At 27.9% G+C, this 18,144-nt stretch overlaps 1 protein-coding gene and 1 non-coding gene across 4 annotated transcripts; both read right to left on the reverse strand.

The window, feature by feature from the left end:
- Nucleotides 1–6,579: 6,579 nt before the first annotated feature.
- LOC105200664 (DDB1- and CUL4-associated factor 8) lies at nucleotides 6,580–16,636 on the reverse strand. 3 transcript variants are annotated; one of them, XM_039457927.1, is made up of 11 exons: nucleotides 16,506–16,636; nucleotides 12,406–12,660; nucleotides 12,087–12,337; nucleotides 11,809–11,955; nucleotides 10,260–10,480; nucleotides 9,190–9,361; nucleotides 8,873–9,059; nucleotides 7,475–7,602; nucleotides 7,259–7,374; nucleotides 7,007–7,044; nucleotides 6,580–6,848 (listed from the first exon to the last, which is right to left on the reverse strand). In XM_039457927.1, exons 2-10 carry the CDS (start codon nucleotides 12,572–12,574, stop codon nucleotides 7,008–7,010), a joined length of 1,428 nt encoding a protein of 475 aa, XP_039313861.1. In that variant the 5' UTR covers nucleotides 12,575–12,660; nucleotides 16,506–16,636; the 3' UTR covers nucleotides 6,580–6,848; nucleotide 7,007. The 3 variants fall into 3 exon arrangements, with proteins under 3 accessions (XP_039313861.1, XP_039313860.1, XP_025992881.2); XM_039457926.1 differs by having other exon boundaries at nucleotides 6,580–6,828; nucleotides 7,475–7,605; nucleotides 16,506–16,635; XM_026137096.2 differs by having other exon boundaries at nucleotides 7,475–7,605; nucleotides 16,506–16,634.
- Trnas-gga lies at nucleotides 11,186–11,261 on the reverse strand. The gene has a single exon. It is a non-coding gene; the product is annotated as a tRNA-Ser (tRNA).
- Nucleotides 16,637–18,144: the final 1,508 nt, after the last annotated feature.

Raw genomic sequence — 18,144 nt, forward strand, 5'->3', positions numbered from 1 at the left:
GCGAACTGAATATTCTCACGGGGGTGGAAGCGTCAAGTGGAAGTGAACCACGGCTGGAGAGGGTAAATGGGGCAAGAGGGGTCGGGAGAATGCGCGCGTAGGAGAGAAGCGGCGGGACCGGTGCGAGCGGTGGTCGGTGATGTTGCGAGGGGGTTGGACGATGCTATTTGCCGCGCGCAGAGATCGCCGGGTTAGTCGAATAGTTAAGCTTCACGTATCACTGATAAATTTAATTTTTTGTTTCACGCGAATTTTTCGAATAGCCAAAAGCGGTTTTGCAGCCGAACGCCCGTGTCGCAAATCGTAACAAAATTCGCCGAAATTCATACGCTATCGACAAAAACGTGGGACTGTGAAAAATTGTGAGTATATTTTAAACGAATGGTAGAGATCTAAAAAGGTTTTCATAATGCTCTAGAACTATCAAAGAAACGGCGCAAACTCTCGTTTTAGGCTGGTGCGAAAATAATGGCGGTTTTTGTTATTTAAACTTTAATGCTTCTTTCAGAATAGACGTTTATTTAACTATATTTATTTAATATACAATTTTAATGCAATTTTAATTCGATCTACTGATACATGCTAATGATATGTTATCACTAATTTTGTTTATTCTAAGTTTGAGTTAGAAATGGAAAAAAAGGACGGCTGCGACCCTCCTCATGTTCAAGATTCTCATCTTCGTTATGAAATTTTTGGAACCAATGCTGAGCTATAGGTTCGTTGATCTCCTGGCCAAATGCTTGGTTGATATTGCGAGCAGTTTCCGCTGCTTTACATTCCATCGACCTTGTTTGAATTTAGACAATAAGGTGGTTTCAATGCTTCTTTCTATCATTAATTTGGCACAGCCGAAAATAAACAAGAAAAAACAGGGAACACAAATCATTAGCATAAGTTAATAGAGTTAATTTCACGCTTTAAAGTGATGTATTACATAAATATAGTTAAATAAAAATTTAACCCAAAATAAGCACGAAAATTTAAAATAACAAAAGCCGTAATTATTTTCACTAAATATATTTAAATCAAATTTCAGAATAAAAATGTTTGAATTTCAATATTACGAAAGTATTTAAAATTAAATAGCAAAGCAAATTGGCATCTAATAAAATTTTATTTAACTCTTAATTGGTCACGTAAGGTCAATGTGCTTCCGATTGACATTCCTTCGTTATTTATATTAACTTTGTTTGTTTTATTTGTTCCTTTTAGCACTTTTTAGCAGCCGAAACGAGACGAGATGTAAACGTTGGAGAGTGAAAGAACGACGAAGCTAAATATACAAAACGAACGGACTTGCGCGATCAATTAACCCTTTGTGGCCTGGTGAAACTCTTGGGATCGCACAATTTCCTGCTCAGTTTTTTATTATTTTGATGAGTTTCTTAACTTTAAGTACAGGCTTTTTGTTTTCATAAAGTCCCTAGTACGTGAACAAGTGTCAAGAGACTAGATATAAATTATTTGCAATTTTTACTTACTGTAAATAAAAAATAAAAAAATTGTACTTTTTATGAAGAAAATGCATTTTCTACTAAACTATTATCAATATTGAAACGATAATTTAGGCATTTAATTAAAACATTCTAAAGTATTACTCAGAATTTTTTCAGATTTTTTGTTTATTTGTTTTAATTAAAAAATTAATATTTCTAGAAAAATAGAGAAAAATTAATATTTTTGACTGTATATCAGAGTTTCATAAGGTAAGGAAGGAGAGGAGGGCTCTAATTTAACAAAACTCATCGACTCACCAGTAGATGTGAAGGGCCGATTCTAACCCAATTTGGGTGGGGGAAGTCACGTGACATGGAGGAGAGTGGGGAGAGTGATGGTGCCCCCCCCCTATTAATTAAATTAATTAAAATAATTTTATATTAGATTATTAATTAAATTTATATTAATTTTATATCAAACTATTAATTAAAATAATTTTATATTAGATTATTAATTAAATTTAATTAATAATCTAATATAAAATTATTTTAATTAATTTAATTAATAGGGGGGGGGGCACCATCACTCTCCCCACTCTCCTCCATGTCACGTGACTTCCCCCACCCAAATTGGGTTAGAATCGGCCCTTCACATCTACTCTCACCTACAAAAATCCACCCAAGAAAATAAATTTTTTCCATTTTTAAGTAATTTAAAAAATTATTTAATTTATTTCTGTTTTAATTTTTAACCTTCTTCAAATATTAATTATATTTAAAAATTATATTTTTTATTGTTTTTTTAGCAAATTAAAAAAATCTATTATACGTAATGAACATTTTAAAAACCTCATACATGATGGAAATATTTTTGTAAAAAAATGAATAAAAAATAGTCGAATCTAAAGACTAGTTGATTTGTCACAGAATATTTCTTATATAAATATACACATGTAAATCTATTATATTAATTAATAAATTAAATAAATTAAATTGTAATTAATTGATAATGGAATTATCAATTATAGAATTTAGAATTGTCAATTCAACAGCGAAACGTATAAAGTCCGAAAAACTCAAACTCAAAAAGACTGGTTTTCTTAAAAAAAAAAAAAAAAAAAAAAATACCGGAATTTTTACAAAGCTTGTTGTAAATTCAAATAAATATCCCTTGTAATGGTGGTCTAGGGATATTTTAGGTTACTGAATCCTAATCCAAGATAAGAAAATTTCAAAACCATGAAAATTAAGAAAATTCTGAATTGTTGGACTGCTATATTGGATTGGTCATTAAAAATTTTAAAAGTCTGCCTTCTCTCTGATTCGTAATCAGCGGTCAGAAAAATGTACAAAATTGAAAAAAAAAAATCGATCTGATACAAAAATTCGCGACACAAAAGTTAAGAATTGAAGGGCGCACAATTTAAAATTGGGCGAAGGAAGCTACTTCGTAGAAAATATGAAATTTGTAAAAAGCTCTTCGAATAGCAAACTTATTCGTAGAGCTTTTTACAGCAACCCGAACCGTCCAACGGCGTGAGCATAATTTACAAGAGAAATTGGGCGGCGACGAGGAACTTTAGCCAAACGCCACGTCGTGTGCCGCAAGCTGACACTGAAAAAACTGGCAGTTTCAGGCCCCGTTTACTAATTCCTCGCCCTCGGCTGTGGTGCGCAGCTCGCTCCTAGCTCGGCCGTTCAGCCGTCGTCCTCCACTAAAGCGGCAAATTTCGGAGGCTCTAAAAGTTCCGCGACGCGCGATCGTACGCGCGACCTACATTAACGTAACTCGATTCCAGATACTGAAAGCTGCTTCCGCGCTGCTATGTTCCGCGGTACACGCGCGATTCTTCTTGATTTGCCAGTCGCTGCCAGTCGCTATGAAAAATCGCGGCGCGCTAAAATTACTCCTCCGCCGCGAATCGATCGCGAATCTCGTAAGGGAAGGATGGATGGACGCGCGTGCTTCGCCTCGCGTAATAAAATCGTCCATTTAATATCGTCGAGGGCGGATTATACCTCCGTAACGAGGTGCGACGAGGGAGGGATCAATCGTAAGCAAAAATTGATCCCGGCGATTATATTCGGATCTACGTGCCGCGATATTTTGCGACAAAACGCGTCAATCCTGGGCCGACACAAAGTTACGCTTTAACCAGATATTTCATAAGGCGATGCGTACCTGGAATTATTCAATATCCACGGAATCCTTTGAAGCTCTCCGCCGAACTGTCGGTTGCCCTCTTTAAAAGCTCCTCTCGTTTTCTCCCGCCCACTCTCCCCCGCCTCTCCTCCGTCTATCACGTCCCGTTCTGCTCCACGGTGCTTCTTCTATTTTGCGGGGTATGTACCTCGATGACCTCGTCACCGAAAAAGGGATATTACTCCAGGCGCGTAGAAACGCGAATATTTCATGGAAGAAGCCGTCTCGATTATGGAATAAATTAAAGAACGAGTATTACATCGCCGGTAATAGCTTCTATTTGCATTTAGAGATGAGATTGCCGCCGCGTGCTTTCAGAAATAGTGTATCTACTATTTCATATATTGGTGATATAATTGCAATATGAATTTGAGGAAGATTTTCGATCAACCCTTTTTGCCGTAAAATTTTTAAGTGTTTCTAGGGGCATTGATACCTTTTGGCGTCATGTGTGTTTTTTTTTGCAATTCATTGAAGTGATTTTTATGAAACATTGTACCTGAGAGTTTTTGAGATCGTAGAGTTCAAATTTTAGATGAAAACCTCAAAATTCAAAATGGCGAATTAATATTTTAAACAGCAAAAAATGTATGTTTAAAAAATAATAGAGAAATTATTTAAAATATGTTAACATCGTTTGAAACTCTTTTTAATATAATTATATAAAATTGTATAAACTGTTTTTTTTTTTTTCAATTTCTGCTAAAACAGAAATTAATGATTTTTTTTTCTAAAGTGTTTTCAATAATACTATTTTAAAAATTGAATTTCTGCACCTGTGCATAAATAAATATCTTACATTGCCTACTTGCTGTTTCTAAGTAGTTACGTGGTGAATAAAGGTGCAATTTTAAGTAGATATAATATCCCCAGATATTTATCCCCACTCTACCGAAATTATGAGGATTTATGGGGATTATGGGAAATTATTGGAAATTTCGGTAAAGTAGGGGTAAATATCTGGATATTATAGCTACGTGAAATCGTATCTTAACGTTAGTATGTCGTACAGGCTATTAACGTAACTTGTTTGCAACAGTTGACCGTCCAGTTTGTTGTTAACAGAGAAGAGTCAAAAGTAGAATTTTCTTGATTATATTTCTCATGATCTAATATCTCGTGAGAAAGTTATTTCTTTCTACAACTATGATAATCAAGAATTAACTAAATCAATTTAATATTTAGTTAAACGTATTGAACTAAATATTTCAGTTTTTCAACTATTTTTAATACTTACACGATGAGAATGTATATAGAATGTTTTAAAGGTTTTATTTTCAATAAAAGATTCTCACAGTCATTTAAAAAGCAATATTTTTATCGATTAATTTTAAGGCACTGTATTTCATAACCAAAAAATTTATTCGACACGCAGTCTAAAGAACTTGAAGAGATATATAAAATTACACATTAAATATCAGCATTAAGAGCTATGACCATTAAAGCATTTCATTTATATTTTGTTTTTATAAGCAATAAATTTTTTAATTATTTTATTAAAACAGATAAGGTTTATTTATGAACATTATTTTGTTAATAACTTTTTAATAAACAACAAGAGATAGAAAAGATCAATGACTTTTCTGAAGATCAAGGTCAATATTAAAGTCAATTAGAAATCATTTGAATCTGATTGTATGAAAAGAAATCTTTACACATTTTTATTATTTTATCTTAAAAAATGTTTTTATCATAGGAGTTAGCCAAAAATTCTTTTAAAGTCTTCTACTTTACCTCTAAATTAAGCTTTTGAAAAAATTTTATTGAAATCGGAGATTGACTATTTATTTTTCCTGATTATTTTATCATATCAGCCTGAAACATTGACAATATTAACCTAGACAGCGCACACCAAATACGAAAAGTATTCTTCAAGAGTTTTCAATTTCTTGAATTATAATTCTTTAGGAATTTGAAAAAGAATACAATAAGAATACCTCAAGAAGTTACATGCAGTATATTTAGAATTCTAGAACTTAGAGTATTTATGTAGAGTTTCCATCAATAAACGTATAAATCCAAGGAAAATAGTACTTATTATAAGTAATGCTCATTAAGCATAAATTTATTACTGCCATATTATTACAATGATATTTAATAATATGTAACGTTTTTAAACATAAAATTAAAAAAACTTTTTTTTAGTTTTAAGAAAAATTCACAAACAATTTGCTTATCATATACTCTTCAACTATCATTCAGCTTTCATTCAGAATATTTTTTTGTATCTGCTTTGATGATATACGCAAAAAAACGCTTTTTTTCAAAGGGGTGTTTCACCCTCTAAAAATGATAACGGGCACATATAAAAAAATACGTGTTTTTTATTTTGATCTATTACAACATATTAAAGGGTCATCAAAATCGGACGGAACGCTTACGTCTTTTTTCTTGTTAATGTTTATATGTATTATTGCGTGATTTTATAAACTTTTTCAGTTCACTAAAGTACGCGCCAAATAAATTATTCGATGGTGAAACACAGTTCCAAGTTGAACACGTTTAGTAATATCACGTTATTAAATTGAATAATCAATTTAATAATAAATGATACTAATCCGCATCTGAATGTAATTTATTTATATTTTGTTTTCATAAACATTAAATTTTTTTTTCATTTTATCTTTAAAAAATGTTTTTATCATGGGATCGCCAAAAATCCCTTTACAAATTTCTACTTTAACTCCAAATAAAGCTTTACAACATTTTATTGAAATCGGAGGTTGATTATTTTTCCTGATTATTTTTTGTGACACTCGATTTTTCGAAAATCACTTATTCTTATGTGTCCGAATAATTATATTTTTTGAAGAATTTAAATTTTTTTTTTTTTTTTTTATAGTAGAATGTCTAAATTAAAAAAACTTATTGTTAGATTCATTTCTATTATACGTACATTTATTATAAAAAGATTTTATTTTTGAAAAAAACAACTCGTTTATTTTGCAATTAAACTTTAATAATTAAGTTATACAATTTATTTTGTTTAAAATACAACACATTTGTTCTACAATCTTAAATGTATATTCCTAAAGTTTAAGAGAATTTTTTAATTATTTTAAAAATGCAATAAACGTTTAGGCGCAGGTTCCGGAGACATGCTGATATATGGTGTTTTTACATTGTGTTGTAAGAATTAATTAGAACTATCTTCAGATGATGTGTTGAAGTTATCCAAGCTTTCATCTTTATTTCCATAATCACATCTCAAATAAAACAATGTAGATTAGAAGAACACGAAGATGTTTAAATATTCAATCTGCCATTACAAAAGTGCTTATGGTATGCATTTTTTTATACATTTTCTCTCATTAAAATCTCTTTAAAATCCAACTAAATAATTAATCATTATATAACTACTTACATTAGCTATTTTTTCCATTCTCATTCTCCACTTGATGTCTATGTAAAAAAAAGAAATACATGAATCATACATTTATCAATAAACATATCAGTATAATTTATAATGTGTAACGTTGTACTGCTTACACATTGCACTTTTAGGAACGTGATATTAAAAATTGTAAATCTTATTAAATGATACTGTGAAAAAAAGAAGAACGCAAAAAACGAAAAATGTATTTAAAAAATTATATCTGCCTCTGTATATACGTACAGAAGCGAATGATTCCTTATCCGGAAATTTTTCTGGCAAGGCATCCATATTCCGATATCGTCATTCATTTGTGTTGCAAGAATAGGAAAAAATGGATGTGCCTTTAAATAGAATATCTATAAATTAAATAAGTTAATGAAAAGGAACCACTCTTTTCTCTTCTACATGGCAAGAAAGATGAACTTGTTTATCAGATTTAAGAAATGGGAATCTCACATCTTTATAATTATTTTTCAGCTGTTGCACAAGAGTTTTCGTATTTTTGTCCCAAATGAATAAATAACCGCAGCAAGCTCCAGATATTACATATTCGCTTTTAGGTCCAAAGAAAATGGCTTCCTTAGCTTCTAGCAGATAACAATGTGATACAAAATATTAATACGTAGACCAATATTCATAGTCGATTCTTATATTTAAGACTGTCTTAAGTACTTATCTATCTTAATATGTCATTAACTAATCAAAATCATATTAGCATTTTATGAGTCTTGAAATAAAAATTTATTATAAATATCAGCCATATTTAAGGTATCAATTCCTGATTATACAAAGTTTAAAAGAGCTCGGCGAGACATGATAATCAAATTGACATTGAAATGGCATTAAAATCATAAATTCGACACTATTCAATGTTTATTTGACGTCGATTCCAATTACCATTTTTCTGCGCGTATTGAGAGATACAAATACATGTATAATATACTAAATAGAAAGATCTTTAAAAATAAAACCTGCTTTGGGATAAAATTAATTAAAAAATCTGTTTATTAAATTTTAGTTTTTTTCTATTAAAACATAAAGGCATAAAAATAAAAAAAAATTTTTAATCGAGGATACGGAAGACCAGATTTAATTGTCACAATATTTAAAGAGATTTTTAGACAAATATGAATATAATATTTTAAAACATTATGTACATAGTATTTTAACCAAAAAATGAAACATTTCACAAAAATTATGAAATATGTCCAAAAAATGAAACATTTTTTAAACAACTTTAGAAAAGCAAAATATACGCAAATCCTGTACTTGAAATCTTGTAGAAAAATTGTTGAAAAAATCTGCAATCTCTTTGAAATGGTTGTTAAAAATATAATAAAATGATAAAAAAAGTTTTTTAAATAGTACTAAATAATAAATTTATATATAATTTCTAAAGAAAATACTTTAACTTCATTATTTAAAATAAATTGGAAATAATATTTAAATTTGTTAAATTCAGTAGTTTTGGAAAACTAAAAAATTATAAATATATTATATATATTCTTAGTATTTTTATTATATATTTATATGTAGTTCCCTGCAATGCAATTAATATAGTAAATATAAATATACTTTCTAAAATTTGTTTGATAATAAGATTTTTATAAACTAAGTAATTGAATTCTATATGACCTAGAACATTTAGAGAGTCGTATCTTAAAACATTACGTACTTAAGACTTAAAATAAGAATTGATTATGAATACCGATCTGTACCAACAATTTATATTACAGAGAAGAAACAGTGCCCTGCCAAATGCTGACTGATTTTGTAGACAACCAACCTCGAATGGTATCTGGCTCCGATCTCTTGTACATAATGTAATACAATTTTATTTTGTGTATAACATACCCATTGATATTCTGGCATCCTGAAGTTTACGAACGTATCTTCTATCTATCATTACAGTTGATTCATTTATAAAAATTTTTTTTTTATCAAATAGGTAAACGTCCTCGTATGGTCCATACGATGCAACAATTTCTGTTCCATCATGATTATATACACAGTATAGTACGTGATGCTTATATTGATTCCTCTAAATCATTTAAATTATACGTATGTAAAATTAAACACATAAGAAGAATAAATTACACTACTGCTTTAAATATTGTTGGATTTTTTTCGCTATAGAATGGCTGAAATTGAATAGATACAATGCAGCGTACCAAATGATCGGGACACAATGTACAAAGCGGCTGCTGAACTTGTCGCCGATCGTATACCCTTACATATTGGCAGTAGCCGCTGACACAAAATTCATTACTGTCTAAAGGATTAAAATGTATATTGAATAGATCTATCTTTGATTCAGTACCTTCCCTGTATACAGTAAGTAACCTGTGGATAAAGATTACTTATATATTTTACACAAAAATTAATGTTATATCTAATTATATATGTATATAATATTAATTACGTATAAGTAAGTGTTATGTGCTGTGTGTATGTACATACAAGGAATAAAAATATGAATATATTGGTTGAGGTTAACGAATACACTGGTAAATATGAATATACTGTTAAACGCTCTTGTTTATATGACACTCAGGACCGTAGCGTTCCTTATTTACTTTTATCTAATCACTAATTGACTATTATTTATTAAGTAATATCTTAAGATGTTAATATGGTTTTGTTATTAGTTTTAACATTTTAAGACTAAGAAATTTTATTGTAGAGGAAAAAAGGGTATTGTGGCTACTACGGTCTATCTCTATTATCTCCATTATTAGTTGATAAATACTAACAATTGCTTATGAAATTATTTGTTTAATAATCCGCCGTTTTTTACTGGCTCTAATATGCCAATACACAATAGCTAACAATTATTATAAGACATTCTTACTTTTGAGCACTTCAAAACTTTTTCAAGATACATTTTAGCACTTAATTATATGGTATATAATTGGTTTTAAACTTGAAAGTATTATTATACAAATGTATGTACACTCAAATGTTCTTTGTTGTTTAACTTTTTATTCATTTAACTTTTTTAATATGGTTTTTTAAACGAAATTTTCATATCGAAATATTTCTTCGATAAATCGGTTGTTACTCTATGGAGCGGTTCAGAAACATTAAAGATATTATTTTATGTTTGTTATTTAATGTTAAACAAAGATAAAATAATATTTTTAATGATATTTTGAACAGAATTTTAAATTTGAAAAATTCTAAACAATGGAAAATTAAAAATATGTAATTTTGTAACAAAATATTGTTATATGTGACTTACTCGATTCTTTCTTTCTCTCGGACATCTATTGAAACTATCTTCCCTTTTTGTCCAGCAGAAAAGACCGTATTGGGCATTTCAGGATGAACAGCCAATTTTCTCGGTCGATAACCGTCGTATACCGCTAATATTTCCGAAATGTTAGAGTTAAGATTCAATAAACGTACCCCGTCACTAGCACAAGTGACCAAACGTTCCGTGTTTAATGGTAACCACTTGACCTAAATAAATACAATTTAAAAAAAATTAATTTGCTAAAAACCTTAACAGAAGACGATATCATATGAATATTTTGTTTTCTTGCGGAATGTATGAATAATATCTATAATATGCTCAGACTATTCATATATTATTTTTCATATTGCAAGAATATGTTAAAAATATTATAAATACACTTCGCTGATTATACTAATTTTTTTTTTTAATTTTTAAAAAATTTTCTCGTATTTAATTTAATTATTGTATCATTGACTTTTTCTGTATTGTATTTTAAACGAATAACAGAAAAATTATTTTACATGCTATTTCATATTTGTGAAAATCAATAAAAAAACTATAATTTTATGTATGTTTATATAAATAATATGCTTTAATTATACACGTTTCATCTTTTCGATACATATTGACCCAACTATTCGTGATAAATATGTATTAATACAAAGTATTCACAGATCGTCACTAAGGATCAGTTCGCAGAGGTCAAGCAACGTTTGCTTCGGTTACGACTTGGATGGGTAACTGCTTGAAAATTTCCAAGTAAAAAAATTTCTGAGAAATTTTTTTCTTCAAGTTCAATGAACTGCGCGCCAAATTAATTTTCAGTCATAACACAATTCTAAATTGAACGAGAAGCAATATCACGTATTATTAAATATTAACTTTTTTCCCTCCTGAAAAAACTGTAAAGAAATTATTGCGAAAAATATCACTTCAGCCAGGATTCGAACCTGGGACCTCCCGAATCTCCGGTACGGGTGTCTTAGCCAACTCGACCACTGAGGCTGTGATGATATTTCTCGCAATAATCGACTATGAGTTAGAACGCTTTCAAAGACAGCGTGACTTTTAATGTAATAGAGAGAGATATTTTGACCGTTGCTGTATCAACACAAATTGATCAAGAATGCCTATTATGCCTAAAATCAATAAACAATACAAGCACAAAGAAAAATGTTTTTTAAAGTGTTACAAAAATATATTGTTTTTACTAGAGAATTATGAAGATTAAAACTAAAAACTAAAAACTATGAAGATTCTGTACATTGCAGGTATGATATACTGTATGCAGTTATTCGAAGTATCGGCTGAGAATATCCTGCAGGATGTTTCAGCATATACTTCGAATCACTGTATGGTGCAAATAAGAACTTGCGCAGAATATGCGAAGTATATCATAGTATGTATATCGAATGTTCCAAGAATATCAGTAACCTGATGTTATGATATTCTTAAAATATTCTCAGGATGTACTAGTTTCGTTAGGGGAATGAAATATAATATTAAAATGACTGCTATAAACATTATTTTAACCATAATTATAAGTACATACATCCCAAATAGTATTTGTGTGACCACTTGTAAAGCAACGTTTTTTTGACACAGCCCAATCCCAAATAAATATTTCCGAAGTATCAGCACAAGCATTTGCCAATAAATTTCCTTCTTGATTAAAGTTTAAGGTAGTTACTTCATGACCCTATAAATGTTAGTTAAATGTAAAAAATTTAAAATAAATAATGATACAGAACGAGATTAATAATCATAATACGGTTATAAATTTCAGTAGCTCGATATTTGTAAACTATTCATGTAAGATAAATAACTTACCTTAACCGCAGTAAACTTATGGCTAAATGAGAGCCGCTCTACTGCAAGTAAAGAACCGTAGAATCTTCTGTGGAATAATGGGTTACTACCAATTTGACGATTTATCACTTCCTGTACACTGTGCCAATTAGGAGGCTGCTTCTCTTTAATTTTAAGGAAATGAATTAATTGTTCGTCCAAATCGTGATTTTTTTCTCGTCGCAAAAATATTCTCCGTGCATTCTCGCTACTACTTTCGTAGTTCAAATCACCTACAAACAATTCAGAACTGTACATCTTACTAAACAACTGTGCAGAAGAGTACAAAATTATAAAATACCTTTCTCGTCACTGTATCGATCAGATTCGTCATTAAGCATTTCTGATCTTGTTTTGCAAATTCTTGAACTATCTGATAATTCGTTCTCACAATAACTCATTTCTAGTATTGGCAAATTAACTGCAATAATCACACACGTATACATATAGTATGTCAGTGTTGTGTTCATAATTGATTCTTTTTTGTTCCTCTTTTGAGATTAAGATAATTACGTCCAAGGTGATAAAATGACTGTCAATGTACGCATATTTGAACCTAATGTGAAAGTAAATTTGTCAAGTTATTTTTGTCTCTTAAAAATTATAACAAAATAACTTACATATAATTCAAAATGCCAAAGACTGTGATTGAAAGTGCAAACAGAGATCTTTTCTGTATAATTTCTTCTAAGTCAATGATAATTACTATAATTTCTATAATTTGAAGGTATAGACGTAAGATATATGATCTGTTTACATTTTTGCTCAGTAAGTATGTAAAGAATATTCCAATAACAATCATCTAGCATTGTTATTTAAGTTTAATCAATTTTCCTGTTCTTTTATAAGAACCATTTCTGAAATGATTCTTTGGCAACAAAATGATAATTTCGCACATTAAGTATTTTGCTATTCTCCAAGTCCAATAAGCAGTCGAGTTCTATTATATGATCTGTACGTTTGATTATTGTACGTTTTTGAGAGTCATAATTTAAATTCTATCTATTTCCTCTTAGCCTTGTTAAAAACAAGACACGACTCTTAAACGTTGCTGGCCCTCTACGATTTCTATGAACTCGATCCCTAACAGTGATCTGTAGACACTTAGATTTGGTTTTTCATTATTTGGTTAACTTGTGGTCAAACAATCTGATGTTTTATTTAGTGAGCTGTACCCATGATGATGCCATAGGTGAAGTTCATTGAATAAAACATCAGGTTAAGTTTAATCATAAGTTAACCGGATAATGAAAAACCGCGTTAATACTTGTATATAGATAGATCAGGTTAATATGTTATCAAAAGGATGAAACATATATAATCGAATATTATTTACAATAAACACATATAAAATTAGTTTTTACTAATTACAGATTTTCACAAGTAAATAGGATCTGAAATAACTTTTTTATTATTCGTTTAAATAAGAATAACTTACAACTAGAAAAAATATCAATATGGTACAATAATTAAATTAAATAAAAATGAAAAAATTCTTTTTGTTTAATTTTATATCATTGTTCGAAATAATTACGTAAAATAATTTAAAACGTTTTTTAAATGGATTTTAAAATAAATAATCGAAAACTGATTAGTTTAAATGTTAAATAAACATAAATAAGCATAATTTTACAGGTAAGAAATAAATATAAAAATTAAATAAAGATTAAAAAAATATTAAATAAGTATTTTAAAAATATTTACTGAAATAATTTTCTTACATAAATAGTTCATGAAAAATAAATACTTAAAAATAAATGTTTATTAAGAAATTTATTAATATTTATTAAAATTAATTTCTTAAATAATTAAATGATAGCGAATAAATGTTTACATATTAATAAATAAACGTTAAAAAAATGTTTTCTAACATTACTTTTTCAAGTAAATAATTTATGAAAAATAAATACTTAAATAATATTAAATAAACATTTAAAAATTGTTTTTAAAAAATTATTATTGTAAATATTGTATTCAATTAAAAAAATATTGAGTAAATGTTAAATAAATTTTTTTCTTCAAAATAAATGGAAGAAATAAATATTAATAAAAATAAACATTTAAAAATTATTTAAAAAACATTGTCAACTGCTTGCGTTCCAGGGGTATTCCTCCTGAGATTTTTTCCTGAGTATCTCCCACGTGTGATATCATCTTTATTATTTAAAGATAAAAACATTAGACAAAAATATAATTTTTTATCTGAACCTATCATATCTATCAGATAGCAAATATGACGTCAGATTAAAAACTATAAATTTCCATTGTTTTATATCTATCTCATTTGAAAACAATAAAATATTTTTCTGAATACATATGCTTCTCTATATGATTCTATCATTTTATTTAATTTAATACAAAATAAATGACAAAATTGCAAGAATCTGTATGATTTAATCCAAAAATGTTCATATATGTAGGTTTGAATATAATACAGTTTATAGAAAAATTATCGTATTCTATCATTATAATGTGGACATTTATGTGTACATTGAATAATTATATCGCACATTTTAATATACATAAAATAATTATAAATTTTATATCTTAACTTATTTACACGATTGAATATTTACCTGAGTGTACAAATTTCTTCTCTATGAGCAAATAATCTTAAATGTTTTTTTAATGTTTATTTTTTATTAGTTATACGTTACATAACTTTACTATGGAAATAATATTTATTTTGTATTATTCAAATATTTTACATTAATTATTTATTTGAGATTATAATTTAAAAAAAATACGCATTTAATTTTTATTTAATAATAACATTACATTAATATTACTTATTTGAAATAATGTTTTAATTTTAAAAAATGTTTATTAATCTTTTTTTTACATAGCAATTTGACAAAACTTATTAAGCATTTATTTTATAATGATTATTTAGAATAATGATTTTAAATAAACCAATAAAATTTTTCATACACAATCTAATTGTTTTTGTTTTTATATTGTTTTTTCCTTTCTGATTCTGTTATTCAAAAAAATAACAGAAACGTTACTCTAGATGGTATTCCGCATGAATTGAAAAAATCAATGCAAATTTTAAAATATAAGTCAATATAAATATGCTTTAATTGTATGTTTTTATCTTTTCGATAACACATTATATATCCAGATCTATCAGTAATATATATATATAATAATCTATCAGTTAATATATATATATATATATATATATATATATATACATCTGATAACTGTATATATACATATATATACATCTGATACTATATATATACATCTGATTAACTGATATGTATATATATATATATATATATATATATATATATATATATCATATCAGTTTATATATATATATATATATATATATATATTTATATATATTTATATATATACATGTATATGTATTAACACTAACAATAGTGTTCATAAAATTTACTTAGGTATCGATTCGTAGAAATCAAGCAACGTTGATTGCGATTTAGACTTGAATGGGTAACAGGTTAGAAATACCTGAAAAAAGAATTCCTCTACGAAGCTAGCACCTTGATTAAACATGCTGTCTAAGATAAATTATAAAATCGATACAAAAACATAGGTAATCTAATATTTCAGATAAGTAATCTAAAATTTACGAACTAAAAACATAATAGAATATTATTAATTTTGATAAAAGAAAACCATTAGTCATCTTACCCACAGTCGTCATGTTTATTTATTTATAAAATATAAATATTTTAATATAAAAAATGAAAAATGTAAATACATTATTGTATACGTTTTTAGCTACACACCATTGTGATTTTATGGAGAAAATAAAAATATTATAATTACATCATTTCTTATGATAAATACCACAAAATTACATATAGGTGCTTTCAAAACACATTTATTATATTATCTTATGGACAGATTGAAATCAAACAGATTATTTATCATCTAAAGTCTTTATTAATTTAAGCACCGATTCGTCATTTATTATTAACTTGGAAAAATTATCAATTTATCTTACTTCTTTCGTCATCTTACCACCTCTCTTTCTCCTGTTCACTTTCTGTCTACCACCTATTCTAATCTTAAATTATTTTATTTTTAACTTTATTATCTCTTATACAATAAAAATTTATAAAAATTTTATTTTTTTACGGATACTATCTATCATAAAATTTCATTTTTTGTTATCATTATATAATAAAAATAAATTTTTTTATTTCTAAGAATTACGATCTGAATTTCAGTTAGAATGACATTCTATTTTCCTCACTCTGTTTTTCTTTTCTGAATTTCTGTTTTGAAGTACTGTCATTCGATAGCACACTTTTATTCTCTCTCTTTCTGGATTGCTCTTTTAATATCTCGCTCGTTTTTTTGTTCTCTCACTCGGTCTTTACACCAAAAAATAATAATTGTTTTGTTTTATTTAGCACTTACCGCTATGAAACAAACCGTCAAACTGGCCGCAAACTTATGATGCAGTGTCATCAACCATCGATCGTGCGTCGAAAAGTAGCAATGCGCACTATCATATCTCACAATTTTACACGATTATCCGTTCTCTCGCTCTGTCGCTCGATATCGCTCGTCCTTTCACTCTCTCACTCATTCTTTTATAATCTCTTGCGATCGCTCTCTCGATTGTCTCGAAGACTTGGCATGATGGGCAACTGCATAAGAATGCATCTTGATGGACGTTCGCTTATTTTGAATATTGTAAATGCGTCTTAGCGGATACTCGCAAGACTGAAAACTGAATACTGGAATCGTCGAAATGACACTTTTCATAGACCGGTATTCATAGTCGATTTTTACATTTCACACCTTCTTAAGGATTATCTTAAGTTGTCAATCAACAATCAGAAGAGCCGTATTAGACATTACTTAAGACCGTCTTGAAATAAAAATCGACTATAAATATCAACCTTAAACATTGACAATAATAAACTAGATCCTAAGTAGCGCACAAGTATTCTTCAAGTTTTCTATTTCTTGAATTATAATTCTTTAGGAATTTGAAAAAGACTACAATAAGAATACCTTAAAAAGTTACATGCAGTATATTTAGAATTTTAGAACTTAGAGCATTTATGTAGAGTTTCCATCAATAGACGTATACTGTATAAATCCAAGGAAAATAGTACTTATTATAAGTAATGCTCATTAAGCATAAATTTATGACTGCCATATTATTACAATGATATTTAATAATATGTAACGTTTTTAAACATAAAATTAAAAAAAATTTGTTTTAATTTTAAGAAAAATTCACAAACAATTTGTTTATCACGTTCTTCAACTATCATTCAGCTTTCATTCAGAATATTTTTTTGTATCAGTTTTGATGATATACGCAAAAAAACGCTTTTTTTCAAAGAGGTGTTTTACCCTCTAAAAATAATAACGGACACATATAAAAAAATACGTGATTTTATTTTGATCTGTATTATAACATATTAAAGGCTCATCAAAATCGGATGGAACGCTTACGTCTTTTTTCTTGTTAGTGCTTATATATATTATTGTGTGATTTTATAAACCTTTTCAGTTCACTAAACTACGCGCCGAATAAATTATTCGGTGATGAAACACAGTTCCAAGTAGAACACGTTTAGCATTATCACGTTATTAAATTAAATAATCAATTGAATAATAAATAATACTAACCCGCATTTGAATGTAATTCATTTATATTGTGTTTTCATAAACAATACATTTTCTTTGCATTTTATCTTAAAAAGTGTTTTTATCATGGGATCGCCAAAAATCCCTTTGCAGAATTCTACTTTAAATCCAAATAAAGCTTTACAACATTTTATTGAAATCGGAGGTTGACTATTTATTTTTCCTGATTATTTTTTGTGATACTCAGTTTTCTGAAAATCACTCATTCTTATGTGTCCGAATAATTATATTTTTTGAAGAATTTAAATTTTCTATTTTTTTTTTTTATAATAGCATATCTAAACTAAAAAAACTTATTGTTAGATTCATTTCTATTATACGTACATTTATTATAAAAAGATTTTATTTTTGAAAAAAACAACTCGTTTATTTTGCAATTAAACTTTAATAA

This window comes from Solenopsis invicta, chromosome 15 (genome assembly GCF_016802725.1).
Source record: "Solenopsis invicta isolate M01_SB chromosome 15, UNIL_Sinv_3.0, whole genome shotgun sequence".
NCBI classification, from domain to species: domain Eukaryota; kingdom Metazoa; phylum Arthropoda; class Insecta; order Hymenoptera; family Formicidae; genus Solenopsis; species Solenopsis invicta.

Excerpts from the sequence above, each read along its gene's own strand:
- LOC105200664 (XM_039457926.1), bottom strand. The coding sequence starts at position 12,574 with ATGAACACAACACTGACATACTATATGTATACGTGTGTGATTATTGCA. Across the intron at positions 10,481-11,808 it reads ACACAAATACTATTTGGGAT|GTCAAGTGGTTACCATTAAA; the intron begins GTATGTACTTAT and ends GTATTTATTTAG. Across the intron at positions 7,375-7,474 it reads TGAAAAATAATTATAAAGAT|ATATTCTATTTAAAGGCACA; the intron begins GTGAGATTCCCA and ends TTTAATTTATAG.